The sequence below is a fragment of the Oncorhynchus kisutch genome, linkage group LG26, assembly GCF_002021735.2.
Source record: "Oncorhynchus kisutch isolate 150728-3 linkage group LG26, Okis_V2, whole genome shotgun sequence".
In the NCBI taxonomy this organism is placed as follows: Eukaryota; Metazoa; Chordata; class Actinopteri; order Salmoniformes; family Salmonidae; genus Oncorhynchus; species Oncorhynchus kisutch.
The window spans coordinates 47129676-47144614 of NC_034199.2; the positions used below are offsets into that span (position 1 = coordinate 47129676).

General features: G+C 45.4%; 1 protein-coding gene across 1 annotated transcript in view; it reads left to right on the top strand.

The window, feature by feature from the left end:
- LOC109875776 (integrin alpha-V-like) overlaps nucleotides 1-14939 on the top strand; it is an 86920-nt gene that overhangs the window by 66502 nt on the left and 5479 nt on the right. Inside the window, 8 exon segments of the mRNA XM_031805407.1 lie at nucleotides 581-728; nucleotides 4792-4884; nucleotides 5256-5335; nucleotides 6120-6200; nucleotides 7157-7262; nucleotides 8806-8964; nucleotides 10274-10402; nucleotides 10662-10775. Of these exon segments, the coding sequence (XP_031661267.1) occupies nucleotides 581-728; nucleotides 4792-4884; nucleotides 5256-5335; nucleotides 6120-6200; nucleotides 7157-7262; nucleotides 8806-8964; nucleotides 10274-10402; nucleotides 10662-10775 (910 nt within the window).

Here is a 14939-nt window from a genome sequence, read left to right on the forward strand (position 1 = left end):
CATCTGGTGTGAATCAGGCATCAGTGAGATGGTCTTAACTTTTCCATTAGTTTCTATTTCTACTACCAGTGACCAGAAGGAGATTGTCCTGACTGAGTAAGGTTTCAAAATCCCAGAAATCTTCACAGGGTTTTCTGAAATCCTAATTGCAGGATTCCCATAATCAGGCGAGCATAACCAGGGAGGCAATCCTCCAAGCAGGATTTCTGACAAACCTAGGAATTTTGGCATAGCAAAATTATGGAAACTTCCCCATAGTCTAACTCCATTCTGTTAATCTGATCTCTGACCTCCCCAGTGACCAGAAGCAGATCATTCTGTTAATCTGATCTCTGACCTCCCCACTGACCAGAAGCAGATCATTCTGTTAATCTGATCTCTGACCTCCCCAGTGACCAGAAGCAGATCATTCTGTTAATCTGATCTCTGACCTCCCCAGTGACCAGAAGCAGATCATTCTGTCAATCTGATCTCTGACCTCCCCAGTGACCAGAAGCAGATCATTCTGTTAATCTGATCTCTGACCTCCCCACTGACCAGAAGCAGGTCATTCTGTTAATCTGATCTCTGACCTCCCCAGTGACCAGAAGCAGATCTACATAGGAGATGATAACCCCTTGACCCTGGAGGTGACAGCGGAGAACAGAGGAGAGGGGGCGTACGAGGCAGAGCTACATGTCTTCCTTCCTCCCCAGGCTGACTTCACTGGGGTCGTACGCAACAGTGAGGTAAAATAAAATGGAGGCCCCAGATGTAACAGATGTGATCGTACTTCGTAACTCTCTTCCGTTGTGTTTTCAAACCAAAGTACTGTCCAGCCAGCGATCTCAGTTGATTGATGTTTATTCTGATGATAGACACAAGGAAGCAGATTAGATTTGCAGGACGACAGTATATATTGATGGCTGTAGAATCGTGATACGTCTTTTAGCAGGGAAATAACTGTGAATTGGCAAAGGGGAGCTAATGTGACCATTACAAATAGAGCATGCTAGCTAACGCGTTCTCTTACAGCGATAACATACTATTAGAGAATGCTAGCTAACGCGTTCTCTTACAGCGATAACATACTATTAGAGCATGCTAGCTAACGCGTTCTCTTACAGCGATAACATAATATTAGAGCATGCTAGCTAACGCGTTCTCTTACAGCGATAACATACTATTAGAGCATGCTAGCTAACGCGTTCTCTTACAGCGATAACATACTATTAGAGAATGCTAGCTAACGTGTTCTCTTACAGCGATAACATACTATTAGAGAATGCTAGCTAACGCGTTCTCTTACAGCGATAACATACTATTAGAGCATGCTAGCTAACGCGTTCTCTTACAGCGATAACATACTATTAGAGCATGCTAGCTAACGCGTTCTCTTACAGCGATAACATACTATTAGAGAATGCTAGCTAACGAGTTCTCTTACAGCGATAACATACTATTAGAGAATGCTAGCTAACGTGTTCTCTTACAGCGATAACATAATATTAGAGAATGCTAGCTAACGCGTTCTCTTACAGCGATAACATACTATTAGAGTATGCTAGCTAACGCGTTCTCTTACAACGATAACATACTTTTAGAGAATGCTAGCTAACGCGTTCTCTTACAGCGATAACATACTATTAGAGAATGCTAGCTAACGCGTTCTCTTACAGCGATAACATACTATTAGAGAATGCTAGCTAACGCGTTCTCTTACAGCGATAACATAATATTAGAGCATGCTAGCTGACGCGTTCTCTTACAGCGATAACATAATATTAGAGCATGCTAGCTGACGCGTTCTCTTACAGCGATAACATACTATTAGAGCATGCTAGCTAACACGTTCTCTTACAGCGATAACATACTATTAGAGCATGCTGGTCCATGTTGACTCTACAAGGTGTCTAAAGTGTTCCACAGGGATGCTGGTCCATGTTGACTCTACAAGGTGTTGAAAGCGTTCCACAGGGATGCTGGTCCATGTTGACTCTACAAGGTGTTGAAAGCGTTCCACAGGGATGCTGGTCCATGTTGACTCTACAAGGTGTTGAAAGCGTTCCACAGGGATGCTGGTCCGTGTTGACTCTACAAGGTGTTGAAAGCATTCCACAGGGATGCTGGCCCATGTTGACTCTACAAGGTGTTGAAAGCGTTCCACAGGGATGCTGGTCCATGTTGACTCTACAAGGTGTTGAAAGCGTTCCACAGGGATGCTGGCCCATGTTGACTCTACAAGGTGTTGAAAGCGTTCCACAGGGATGCTGGCCCATGTTGACTCTACAAGGTGTTGAAAGCGTTCCACAGGGATGCTGGTCCATGTTGACTCTACAAGGTGTTGAAAGCGTTCCACAGGGATGCTGGTCCATGTTGACTCTACAAGGTGTTGAAAGCGTTCCAAAGGGATGCTGGTCCATGTTGACTCTACAAGGTGTTGAGCGTTCCACAGGGATACTGGCCCATGTTGACTCTACAAGGTGTTGAAAGCGTTCCACAGGGATGCTGGCCCATGTTGACTCTACAAGGTGTTGAAAGCGTTCCACAGGGATGCTGGTCCATGTTGACTCTACAAGGTGTTGAAAGCGTTCCACAGGGATGCTGGTCCATGTTGACTCTACAAGGTGTTGAAAGCGTTCCACAGGGATGCTGGTCCATGTTGACTCTACAAGGTGTTGAAAGCGTTCCACAGGGATGCTGACCCATGTTCACTCTACAAGGTGTTGAAAGCGTTCCACAGGGATGCTGGTCCATGTTGACTCTACAAGGTGTTGAAAGCGTTCCCCAGGGATGCTGGTCCATGTTGACTCTACAAGGTGTTGAAAGCGTTCCACAGGGATGCTGGCCCATGTTGACTCTACAAGGTGTTGAAAGCGTTCCACAGGGATGCTGGCCCATGTTGACTCTACAAGGTGTTGACAGCGTTCCACAGGGATGCTGGCCCATGTTGACTCTACAAGGTGTTGAAAGCGTTCCACAGGGATGCTGGTCCATGTTGACTCTACAAGGTGTTGAAAGCGTTCCACAGGGATGCTGACCCATGTTGATTTCAATGCTTCCAATGCTTCTTGTGTCAAGATGGCTGGATGTCCGTTGGTTGATGAACCATTCTTGATACACACAGGAAACTGTTGAGCGTGAAAAACCCAGCAGCATTGAGGTTCTTGACCCACACAAACCCGTGCGCCTGGCACCTACTACCATACCCCGTTCAAAGGCACTTAATTATTTAGTTTCAAGGCTTAAAAACAATGATTTAACCAGGTCTCCCCCACTTCTATTCTACACTGATTGAAGGGGATTTAACAAGTGACATCAATAAGGGATCATAGCTTTCACCTGGTCAGTCTATGTCATGGAAAGAGCAGGTGTTCCTAATGTTTTGTACACTCAGTGTAGTCTTGCCTCTGTGTGTTGAATGTTCCCCCACTGCCTGATCGTGGTGTGTGCCGAAGGAAGGATACACCCCGAAGGGAAGGACAATACAATACAACAGTTTGTGGTTTTGACAATGAAATAGGAAACCGATGGATTGCATTAGTCAAGCTGATAGATCCTATTAATTTCTCCGTCCCAGACTCTGACTTCACTGTGCACCGCCCGGTACAGTGGTGGCTAGGTTATCCATTACATAAGGTGTTAAATCAAATCAAATCAACAACAAAAATGTCACATGCGACCTTACAGTGAAACGCTGAATACAACAGGTGTAGTAGACCTTACAGTGAAACGCTGAATACAACAGGTGTAGTAGACCTCACAGTGAAACGCTGAATACAACAGATGTAGTAGACCTCACAGTGAAATGCTGAATACAACAGGTGTAGTACACCTCACAGTGAAATGCTGAATACAACATGTGTAGACCTCACAGTGAAATGCTGAATACAACAGGTGTAGTAGACCTCACAGTGAAACGCTGAATACAACAGGTGTAGTAGACCTCACAGTGAAATGCTGAATACAACAGGTGTAGTAGACCTTACAGTGAAACGCTGAATACAACAGGTGTAGTAGACCTCACAGTGAAATGCTGAATACAACAGGTGTAGTAGACCTCACAGTGAAATGCTGAATACAACATGTGTAGACCTCACAGTGAAATGCTGAATACAACAGGTGTAGTAGACCTTACAGTGAAATACTGAATACAACAGGTGTAGTAGACCTTACAGTGAAATGCTGAATACAACAGGTGTAGTAGACCTTACAGTGAAATGCTGAATACAACAGGTCTAGTAGACCTTACAGTGAAATGCTGAATACAACAGGTGTAGTAGACCTTACAGTGAAATGCTGAATACAACAGGTGTAGTAGACCTTACAGTGAAATGCTTAATACAACAGGTGTAGTAGACCTTACAGTGTAATGTTGAATACAACAGGTCTAGTAGACCTTACAGTGAAATGCTGAATACAACAGGTGTAGTAGACCTTACAGTGAAATGCTGAATACAACAGGTGTAGTAGACCTTACAGTGAAATGCTGAATACAACAGGTGTAGTAGACCTTACAGTGAAATGCTGAATACAACAGGTGTAGTAGACCTTACAGTGAAATGCTTAATTGCAAGCCTTTAACCAACAATGCAGTTTTAAGAAAAATAAGGGTGAAGTAAAAATAAATTTAAAAAATAAAAGTAACAAGTAATTCATCATCAGCATTAAAATAACAGTAGAGAGGCTATATAACCTGGGCCACAGGTTAGTCGAGGTAATTGAGGTAATATGTACATGTAGGTATAGTTAAAGTGACTAGCTATCAACATTAACATAGTATCATGCATTTTGTCGGTTTCTCCCTTGCAGACTCTGTCTAGATTGTCCTGTGCATACAAGACAGAGAACCAGACCAGGGTGGTGGTGTGTGACCTGGGGAACCCCATGAAAGGAGGAATTAAGGTGAGTGGATGGAGCATGCAGATTGGTATCCATCCCGTTGACCTGAATTGGGGGGGGGGGTCTGTTCTAGGGATTCTATTTCTATGTTGGTGTTGACTAGACAGCGCCATTTCACCAGTTGAAATTCCTGGTACATGTGAATGTACTTGGTGAATAAAGATGATTCTGATTCTGATCAGAGGGGTGTGTTTACACAGGCTGCCCAAATCTGATTCATTTATTGGCCCAAAAAAATTAATCAGATCTGATTGGTCAAAAGTAAAACATTTTTGGAAAACATTTCAGTAATTGCGCTGCCTGTATAAACGCAGTACGAGACTTAAAATCAGAATGGTGATGATCCTGAGGCTGTGGTGCGATGTCGTCTTCAGGTGCTGGCCGGACTCCGCTTCAGTGTTCATCAGCTCTCAGAGCAGGACACGTTTGTGAAGTTTGACCTGCAGATACAGAGGTAATGAGCTGGTTCAGAACACAAGTCTTTCTTACAGGCTTTTAGAGATACAAGTACCTTTCCTGAGCTTTACTTCCAAACAACTGGGTATGTATACAAGTCTCTCTCGCCAGACTTAATGAACCTACTAACCTGTATAAATAATGGAATGAAACTGTGTCTCATACATCGTGGAATGGTCATAAAGTTAGGACCTAATTTAACTAAAAATCATTTTTAGAGAAGAGACTCCCTGTACATACATCCACACACATCCTGACTCTGTGGTAGCAGACAGTGAGACTAAAAGCGTGTCCCAAACTGCACCCTACTTCCTATATTGGACCACTTTGACAAGAAAATTTGACAAAAAAATAAAAAAAATGTAAAGATGGTATTTCTCTTCTCCCTGGTTGGATTGAAAGGAGCATGTAAATGACAGACTAGCTGTATCCTTTGTTGTTATGAAAGAAAACCTTGTTTACTCTCCTCGCTAACCCAAGGTCACGCTGGTCCTCTCTACAAAAAAAACATATTCTGTTGATCAAAGTCACTGTTAAATTGTTTAGAATATAGTTGATGTGTCTTGTGGTGGAATTGTCTGGAGTTTTTGTATATTTCTTATGAGGCTTTTAGCAGCTAGTTCAAAATCACATGGACAAAAATTACAATACAATGCAATGGTTCCACCCTGTGGACATTTTGTGTTTTAGCATCAACCTGTATTGTGTACACTGCTTATCTGATGTTTTCACGATCTGGTCTTTCTTTTTAAATAAGTTAATAATATAATACTGTCTTTCAGTTCCAACCAGTTCAACAGCACCAGCAGTCTGGTCTCCAGCATCACAACGCTGGCTGTTCTGGCCAATGTGGATATCAGAGGGTATGTTGACATGTCTTCTCCAATGAAGGCCATTACTGAACAAAAGCTTAGCCGTTTAAGTACAGAAATATCATCTAATTGAAGTGTGTAAAGAATGTTATTTCACTTTAGTATATTCTCCTGCATTTTATCCTACCTTAATGGGCAGGTGGGAGGTCACCAACATACACCTTCTCCTACCTTAATGGGCAGGTGGGAGGTCACCAACATACACCTTCTCCTACCTTAATGGACAGGTGGGAGGTCACCAACATACACCTTCTCCTACCTTAATGGGCAGGTGGGAGGTCACCAACATACACCTTCTCCTACCTTAATGGGCAGGTGGGAGGTCACCAACATACACCTTCTCCTACCTTAATGGGCAGGTGGGAGGTCACCAACATACACCTTCTCCTACCTTAATGGGCAGGTGGGAGGTCACCAACATACACCTTCTCCTACCTTAATGGGCAGGTGGGAGGTCACCAACATACACCTCCTACCTTAATGGGCAGGTGGGAGGTCACCAACATACACCTTCTCCTACCTTAATGGGCAGGTGGGAGGTCACCAACATACACCTTCTCCTACCTTAATGGGCAGGTGGGAGGTCACCAACACACACCATAAAATGCAGATTGTGTTTAGATTATAATTATCAGGTAATTGTCAGGTAATTAGCTGGAAATTATTAAATATCTGCCGGCTCAAATCCCAGGTGGGACCTTCAGCTGTGTCTGTCTGTCTGTGCCTCAGACCTGAGGGTACAGAAGGGTTTAGTTTGATGGAATGTATGTAACCCATGATAAGTGGTTTAGTAGCAAAGACAGTACTGATGTCCCCTAGCATCTCTCATATAGTAATGACTTTATTGATTCACGGTAACAGGATGTGAAGAAATGCAGAATGTACTTTATATGGATAGCCCTGACGTTGAACCCCAACCCCCCCCCCCCCCCTTCCCTCTGCTGTAGGGTGGCGCTTCCTGACCAGGTCTTCCTGCCCATCGCTAACTGGAAGCCCAAAGAGAACCCTGTCGTAGGGGACGACATCGGTCCACAAATACTGCACATCTATGAGGTCAACCATGACACTGTTCCCTATATAGGCTGGTCAAATGACACCCTATTCCCTATATAGGCTGGTCAAAAGTAATGCACTATATTGGGTTCCATTTCATGACATTAGACCCACCGTGTCGTGACATTAGATTCACCGTGTCGTGACATTAGATTCACCGTGTCGTGACATTAGACCCACCGTGTCGTGACATTAGACCCGCCGTGTCGTGACATTAGACCCACCGTGTCGTGACATTAGACCCGCCGTGTCGTGACATTAGACCCGCCGTGTCGTGACGTTAGACCCGCCGTTTCATGACATTAGATTCACCACGTCGTGCCATTAGACCCACCGTGTCGTGACATTAGATTCACCGTGTCGTGACATTAGATTCACCGTGTCGTGACATTAGACCCGCCGTGTCGTGACATTAGACCCGCCGTGTCGTGACATTAGACCCACCGTGTCGTGACATTAGACCCGCCGTGTCGTGACATTAGACCTGCCGTGTCGTGACATTAGACCCGCCGTGTCGTGACGTTAGACCCACCGTGTCGTGACATTAGACCCGCCGTGTCGTGACAGTGTCGTGACATTAGACCCGCCGTGTCGTGACAGTGTTGTGACATTAGACCCGCCGTGTCGTGACATTAGACCTGCCGTGTCGTGACATTAGACCCGCCATGTCGTGACATTAGACCCACCGTGTCGTGACATTAGACCCGCCGTGTCGTGACATTAGACCCGCCGTGTCGTGACATTAGACCCGCCGTGTCGTGACATTAGACCCGCCGTGCCGTGACATTAGACCCGCCGTGCCGTGACATTAGACCCGCCGTGTCGTGACATTAGACCCGCCGTGTCGTGACATTAGACCCGCCGTGTCGTGACATTAGACCCGCCGTGTCGTGACATTAGACCCGCCGTGTCGTGACATTAGACCCACCGTGTCGTGACATTAGACCCGCCGTGTCGTGACAGTGTCGTGACATTAGACCCGCCGTGTCGTGACAGTGTTGTGACATTAGACCCGCCGTGTCGTGACATTAGACCCGCCGTGTCGTGACAGTGTCGTGACATTAGACCCGCCGTGTCGTGACAGTGTTGTGACATTAGACCCGCCGTGTCGTGACATTAGACCCGCCGTGTCGTGACATTAGACCCGCCGTGTCGTGACAGTAGACCCGCCGGGTCGTGACATTAGACCCGCCGTGTCGTGACATTAGACCCGCCGTGTCGTGACATTAGACCCGCCGTGTCGTGACATTAGACCCGCATTGTCGTGACATTAGACCCGCCGTGTCGTGACATTAGACCCGCCGTGTCGTGACATTAGGCCCGCCGTGTCGTGACATTAGACCCGCCGTGTCGTGACATTAGACCCGCCGTGTCGTGACATTAGACCCGCCGTGTCATGACATTAGACCCACTGTGTACTTTACCTGTAGATTAATGTCAACTGATGAATGTAAAAACGGACATAGCTGACCTTTCACATAACACCGTTATAAGTCAGTGAAGCCTGGAGCAGTACCGGTAACTACAATCTGTCTCATTCCAGTTGCGTAACAGAGGTCCCAGTACCTTCAGCAAGGCCATACTGGACATCGAGTGGCCCTACAGGTTCAACAACGGCTCTCTGCTCTACATCACTAAACTAGAGGTGGACGGAGGCATGAACTGCAGTACAGACATGGAGATCAACCCACTCAATGTCTCAGTATGTGATATTCTCTCCCTTCCATTCTGCCTTCCATTCACCATTTCATTCAGCCTAGACACTGGCTCTTTTTCAATTGTCTAAACAGTCTGTCCTCTCCAATGCTCCTCCCATTTATTGCACTGATCTAAAAGAAGTGACCAGGTGAACGTCAGCCTGGCGACAGGGGTGAACGTCAGCCAGGCGAACGTCAGCCTGGCGACAAAGGTGAATGTCAGCCTGGCGACAAAGGTGAACGTCAGCCTGGCGACAAAGTGAACGTCAGCCTGGCGACAAAGGTGAACGTCAGCCTGGCGACAAAGGTGAACGTCAGCCTGGCGAAAAAAGGCGAACGTCAGCCTGGAGACAAAGGTGAACGTCAGCCTGGCAACCAGGCGAACGTCAGCCTGGCGACAAGGCGAACGTCAGCCTGGCGACAAAGGCGAACGTCAGCCTGGCGACAAAGGCGAACGTCAGCCTGGCGACAAAGGCGAACGTCAGCCTGGCGACAAAGGCGAACGTCAGCCTGGCGACAAAGGCGAACGTCAGCCTGGCGACAAAGGCGAACGTCAGCCTGGCGACAAAGGCGAACGTCAGCCTGGCGACAAAGGCGAACGTCAGCCTGGCGACAAAGGCGAACGTCAGCCTGGCGACAAAGGCGAACGTCAGCCTGGCGACAAAGGCGAACGTCAGCCTGGCGACAAAGGCGAACGTCAGCCTGGCGACAAAGGCGAACGTCAGCCTGGCGACAAAGGCGAACGTCAGCCTGGCGACAAAGGTGAACGTCAGCCTGGCGACCAGGTGAACGTCAGCCTGGCGACCAGGTGAACGTCAGCCTGGCGACAAAGGCGAACGTCAGCCTGGAGACAAAGGCGAACGTCAACCTGGCGACAAAGGTGAACGTCAGCCTGGAGACAAAGGTGAACGTCAGCCTGGCGACAAAGGTGAACGTCAGCCTGGCGACAAAGGCGAACGTCAGCCTGGCGACCAAGGTGAACGTCAGCCTGGAGACAAAGGTGAACGTCAGCCTGGCGACAAAGGCGATCGTCAGCCTGGCGACCAGGTGACCGTCAGCCAGGCGACCAGGTGACCGTCAGCCAGGCGACCAGGTGACCGTCAGCCAGGCGACCAGGCGAACGTCAGCCAGGCGATAAACTAACCTGCCACTGCATCGTTACACCAGTCAGTATTTTCCGCCAGTTGAAATGAACAGGAGGAGACAATGAGGGAACAGATTGTTAAACAATTGAGATAGAGCCTCCGTTGCTATTGGTGACATAATAATCTAAGTTATTGAAGGGATTCCTCTCTCACTCTCTGTCCGTTCTAGAATCCTTTGTCAGCAGAGACAAATGGTTCAGCTTCCACCAGTGGAGACAATACAGAAGGGAGGAACAGGAACCATGTTCACCGCAGAGAGCTGGCGAAGAAAGAGATGGAGGGAGACCTGGAAACTCTGGTAATTGGCGTGATTACCTGGCTAATGTACTGTCATTTTATACCAGGGTTTCGGGTCAATTCTATTTCAATTCACTTGATTCAGGAAGTAAACTGCAAGTCTGAAATGTACTTCCTGAATCACTAACCCTGTTGGCTACAGTACTAATGTACTTCCTGAATCGCTAACCCTGTTGGCTACAGTACTAATGTACTCATACAGATGGCATTAGCCATATGGATTGTGTTTAATGTCACTCTGAATATGTCTCCTCACTCAGGACTGTTCCAAGGCCCAGTGCCTGAAGATCCGGTGTCAGGTGGGCCGTGTGGAGAGAGGTCAGAGTACTACCCTGTACGTCTACTCCAGACTGGGGGTGGCCACCTTCCTCAAGGTGAGACTCCTGTCTGTTATCCCCTAGAGCAGTGCTTTTCAACTCTTCACATACCAGGTCTGGAACCTACTGGTTTTATTTACTACCTGATAATTAATTGCACCCTCTAAATCACTCCCTGATTAGAGGGGAACAATGGAAAAAAAGAACCCGCAGTGGAACTGGCTTCGAGTTTAGTTTGAAGGGACCTAGACGTTCTATACTAGCCTGGTGGTCCCAGAAGTGTTTGTGCTGTATTGTACATCCACTCAAGACTATAGGGGGGTGACCACCTTCCTCAAGATGAGACATTCCACCTGTAGTTGAAGCATATAGCTTCTGTTCATTAGGCACCAAACGGGACTGAAACATTGGAGGTACTATCTATCCAATGAGAAATGCCGTTTCTGATTTCCATTTCAAGACGTGGCTACAGTGTGCCCCAGTGGCGATTTTAGCATGTAAATCTGGGTGGGGCAAACCAACATTTATTTTGGAGGGGGGGGGACGCATACCAGCAAAGCCACTACACTACACAACACAACACTAAACAATACATGAATTGCACTATAACAGTGACAAACGGTGACCACAAACTGTTAGGATCTACCTAAAGCTGTCCCAACAGCAGAGTCCCAACATCTTACCACTGCTACACCTGTCTATCAGAGGAACCTTGTCTGGCAGCGAAACAGTTCATTCAGACTCATTTACTGCCTTTAAAAAAAAGCATAGCTGATATTGTTGACTTGCTTAAACAAATGTGGTTTCTACTGACAATTGAGATATACAAACTGGCATAAATGGACGACAAGCAGACAAGAGGAAATCCGTTATTTCGATTAAGACATTTAATGAGCGAGCTAGGACGGACGTAGTCAATATAACTATTTGTTCAGCACTTTTGAAATGTACAGCGACAGAATTCAGAACATGGGCCGTTCTTAGTGTTCTCCCTGTACACCAAGTCAGAACCGTATGATAAATAAAGGGGGCATACAAGCAGACAATGAAAGCTCTTACAATATTGAATAATATAATTTCTCTAAAACAGGTTAGAGGCTACTTGTGCACCACCAAGTCAGAACAGTAGGCGGAATTAAGATTGGAAAATAGACCAAATTATTAGGGTGAGGCACATGGGCTACTAACAGCTTACTACACAACATACACTTAGTATTACTTTCTTAGCTACAGTATACATATCTCCCTGGCATATTACATCATTTATGCAGCAGTGTACAAGACATTTTTGGACTCACCTTGCTGTGCTGTGCTCACTTGGAACAGGAAGGTGAAGCGGCATTCCTTCGTGGGCAAAGTTTGTCATCAAAGTCTGGCATTCACTGGATTTATGGTGCTTTCAAGACTGGGAACTCGGCAAAAAAAAACAGGTCAAATCATGATGCCGTCAGTGATCTTTAGTTAGCCACTGATTCCTTCCAAACCACCTCATTGTTGAATTTGATATTTCCATCTTGTTGTGTAATGTTTATGTCCAATGGCTGATGAGCACCAATATGTTTTATCTATAATTTATCTTCATTATTTATCTTCATATGACAAATATTTAAAAAGATTTGCCAGTAGATTGTCGACTTGATTCATGACGATGACTGCTTGTCTAGCTTGCTAGCTAAGATTGTGAAAGTATGATGTTGACATGATCCGTCTAATCAAAGCTACGGTAGATATAATGTGATTTGACATCATTTTATCTGTGGCCAATGACCTTGAGCCTTCTTGGATGGGCACTTCTAATTGAATTTTCAAGGTCTACCCTTAGATTTGGCAGTGACGTAGTGTCCCGATGAGTGACAGAACACTGAGCCAATCACGGCACAACAAGAGGACATTACCAACCTTTACGCTCCGTATTTTCCACTGGCTGCCCCAACACCACAGAAAGCACTGAGCTAGGCTGAAACACCTGAATCAAAAAAGACAAAAAGAGATGTTTGTATGGGAGGGTTTATTAACTCAATTATAATTATTATTTGGTTTTTTTTGTTTACATTGTTTGCAAACTGATATGCGACACGTATTAATGCCAAAATAACATGCACAACAGGCAACCCAAGATGCCCTGAATGATGGGTCTCCACTGGTGTGCCCTAATGAACAAGAGCCTGGTACACTGGTTGAAGCATAGTGTATGCTTGGTAAAGCTCGCTATTGACGCATCACACTGGATCTGCAGAAATAGATCTGTCACCACCAGGCTAGCTATATGGGCCATAACTTAAATGGATCTGTCACCACCAGACTAGCTATATGGACAATAACTTAAATGGATCTGTCACCACCAGACTAGCTATATGGGCCATAACTTAAATAAATCTGTCACCACCAGACTAGCTATATGGACAATAACTTAAATAGATCTGTCACCACCAGACTAGCTATATGGGCCATAACTTAAATGGATCTGTCACCACCAGAATGGCTATATGGGCCATAACTTAAATGGATCTGTCACCACCAGACTAGCTATATGGGCCATAACTTAAATGGATCTGTCACCACCAGACTAGCTATATGGGCCATATCTTAAATGGATCTGTCACCACCAGACTAGCTATATGGGCCATATCTTAAATGGATCTGTCACCACCAGACTAGCTATATGGGCCATAACTTAAATGGATCTGTCACCACCAGACTAGCTATATGGGCCATAACTTAAATAGATCTGTCACCACCAGGCTAGCTATATGGGCCATAACTTAAATACATCTGTCACCACCAGACTAGCTATATGGGCCATAACTTAAATAAATCTGTCACCACCAGACTAGCTATATGGGCCATAACTGAAATAGATCTGTCACCACCAGACTAGCTATATGGGCCATAACTTAAATATATCTGTCACCACCAGACTAGCTATATGGACAATAACTTAAATAGATCTGTCACCACCAGACTAGCTATATGGGCCATAACTTAAATGGATCTGTCACCACCAGAATGGCTATATGGGCCATAACTTAAATGGATCTGTCACCACCAGACTAGCTATATGGGCCATAACTTAAATGGATCTGTCACCACCAGACTAGCTATATGGGCCATAACTTAAATGGATCTGTCACCACCAGACTAGCTATATGGGCCATAACTTAAATAAATCTGTCACCACCAGACTAGCTATATGGGCCATAACTTAAATAGATCTGTCACCACCAGACTAGCTATATGGGCCATAACTTAAATGGATCTGTCACCACCAGACTAGCTATATGGGCCATAACTTAAATGGATCTGTCACCACCAGACTAGCTATATGGGCCATAACTTAAATAGATCTGTCACCACCAGACTAGCTATATGGGCCATATCTTAAATGGATCTGTCACCACCAGACTAGCTATATGGGCCATAACTTAAATAGATCTGTCACCACCAGACTAGCTATATGGGCCATAACTTAAATAGATCTGGCACTTAGGTTGTAGTCATTTAAACTACTTTTTCAACCACTCCACACATTTCTTGTTAACAAACTATCGTTTTGGCAAGTCGGCATGACACAAGTCCAACAATTGTTTACAGACGGGGTATTTCACTTAATCACAATTTCAGTGGGTCAGAAATGTACATGCACTAAGTTGACTGTGCCTTTAAACAGCTTGGAAAATTCTATAAAATTATGTCATGACTTTAGAAGCTTCTGATAGGCTAATTGACATCATTTGAGTCAATTGTGGTGATGCACGGTTGGGATTCCTTCATGTTGTGGGGCTGCTATGCTGCAGGAGGGACAGGTGCACTTCACAAAATAGATGGCATCCTGAGGTAGGAAAATTATGTAGATATATTGAAGCAACATCTCAAGACATCAGTCAAGTTAAAGCTTGGTCGTAAATGGTTCTTCCAAATGGACAATGACCCCAAGTATACTTCCAAAGTTGTGGCAAAATGGCTTAAGGACCACAAAGTCAAGGTATTGGAGTGGCCATTACAAAGCCCTTACCTCAATCCTATAGAAAATGTGTGGGCAGAACTGAAAAAGCTTGTGTGAGCAAGGAGTCCTACAAACCTGACTCAGTTACACCAGCTCTGTCAGGAGGAATGGGCCAAAATTCACCCAACTTATTGTAGTAAGCTTGTGGAAGGCTACCCGAAACGTTTGACCCAAGTTAAACAATTTCAAGGCAAGATACCAGATACTAATTGAGTGTA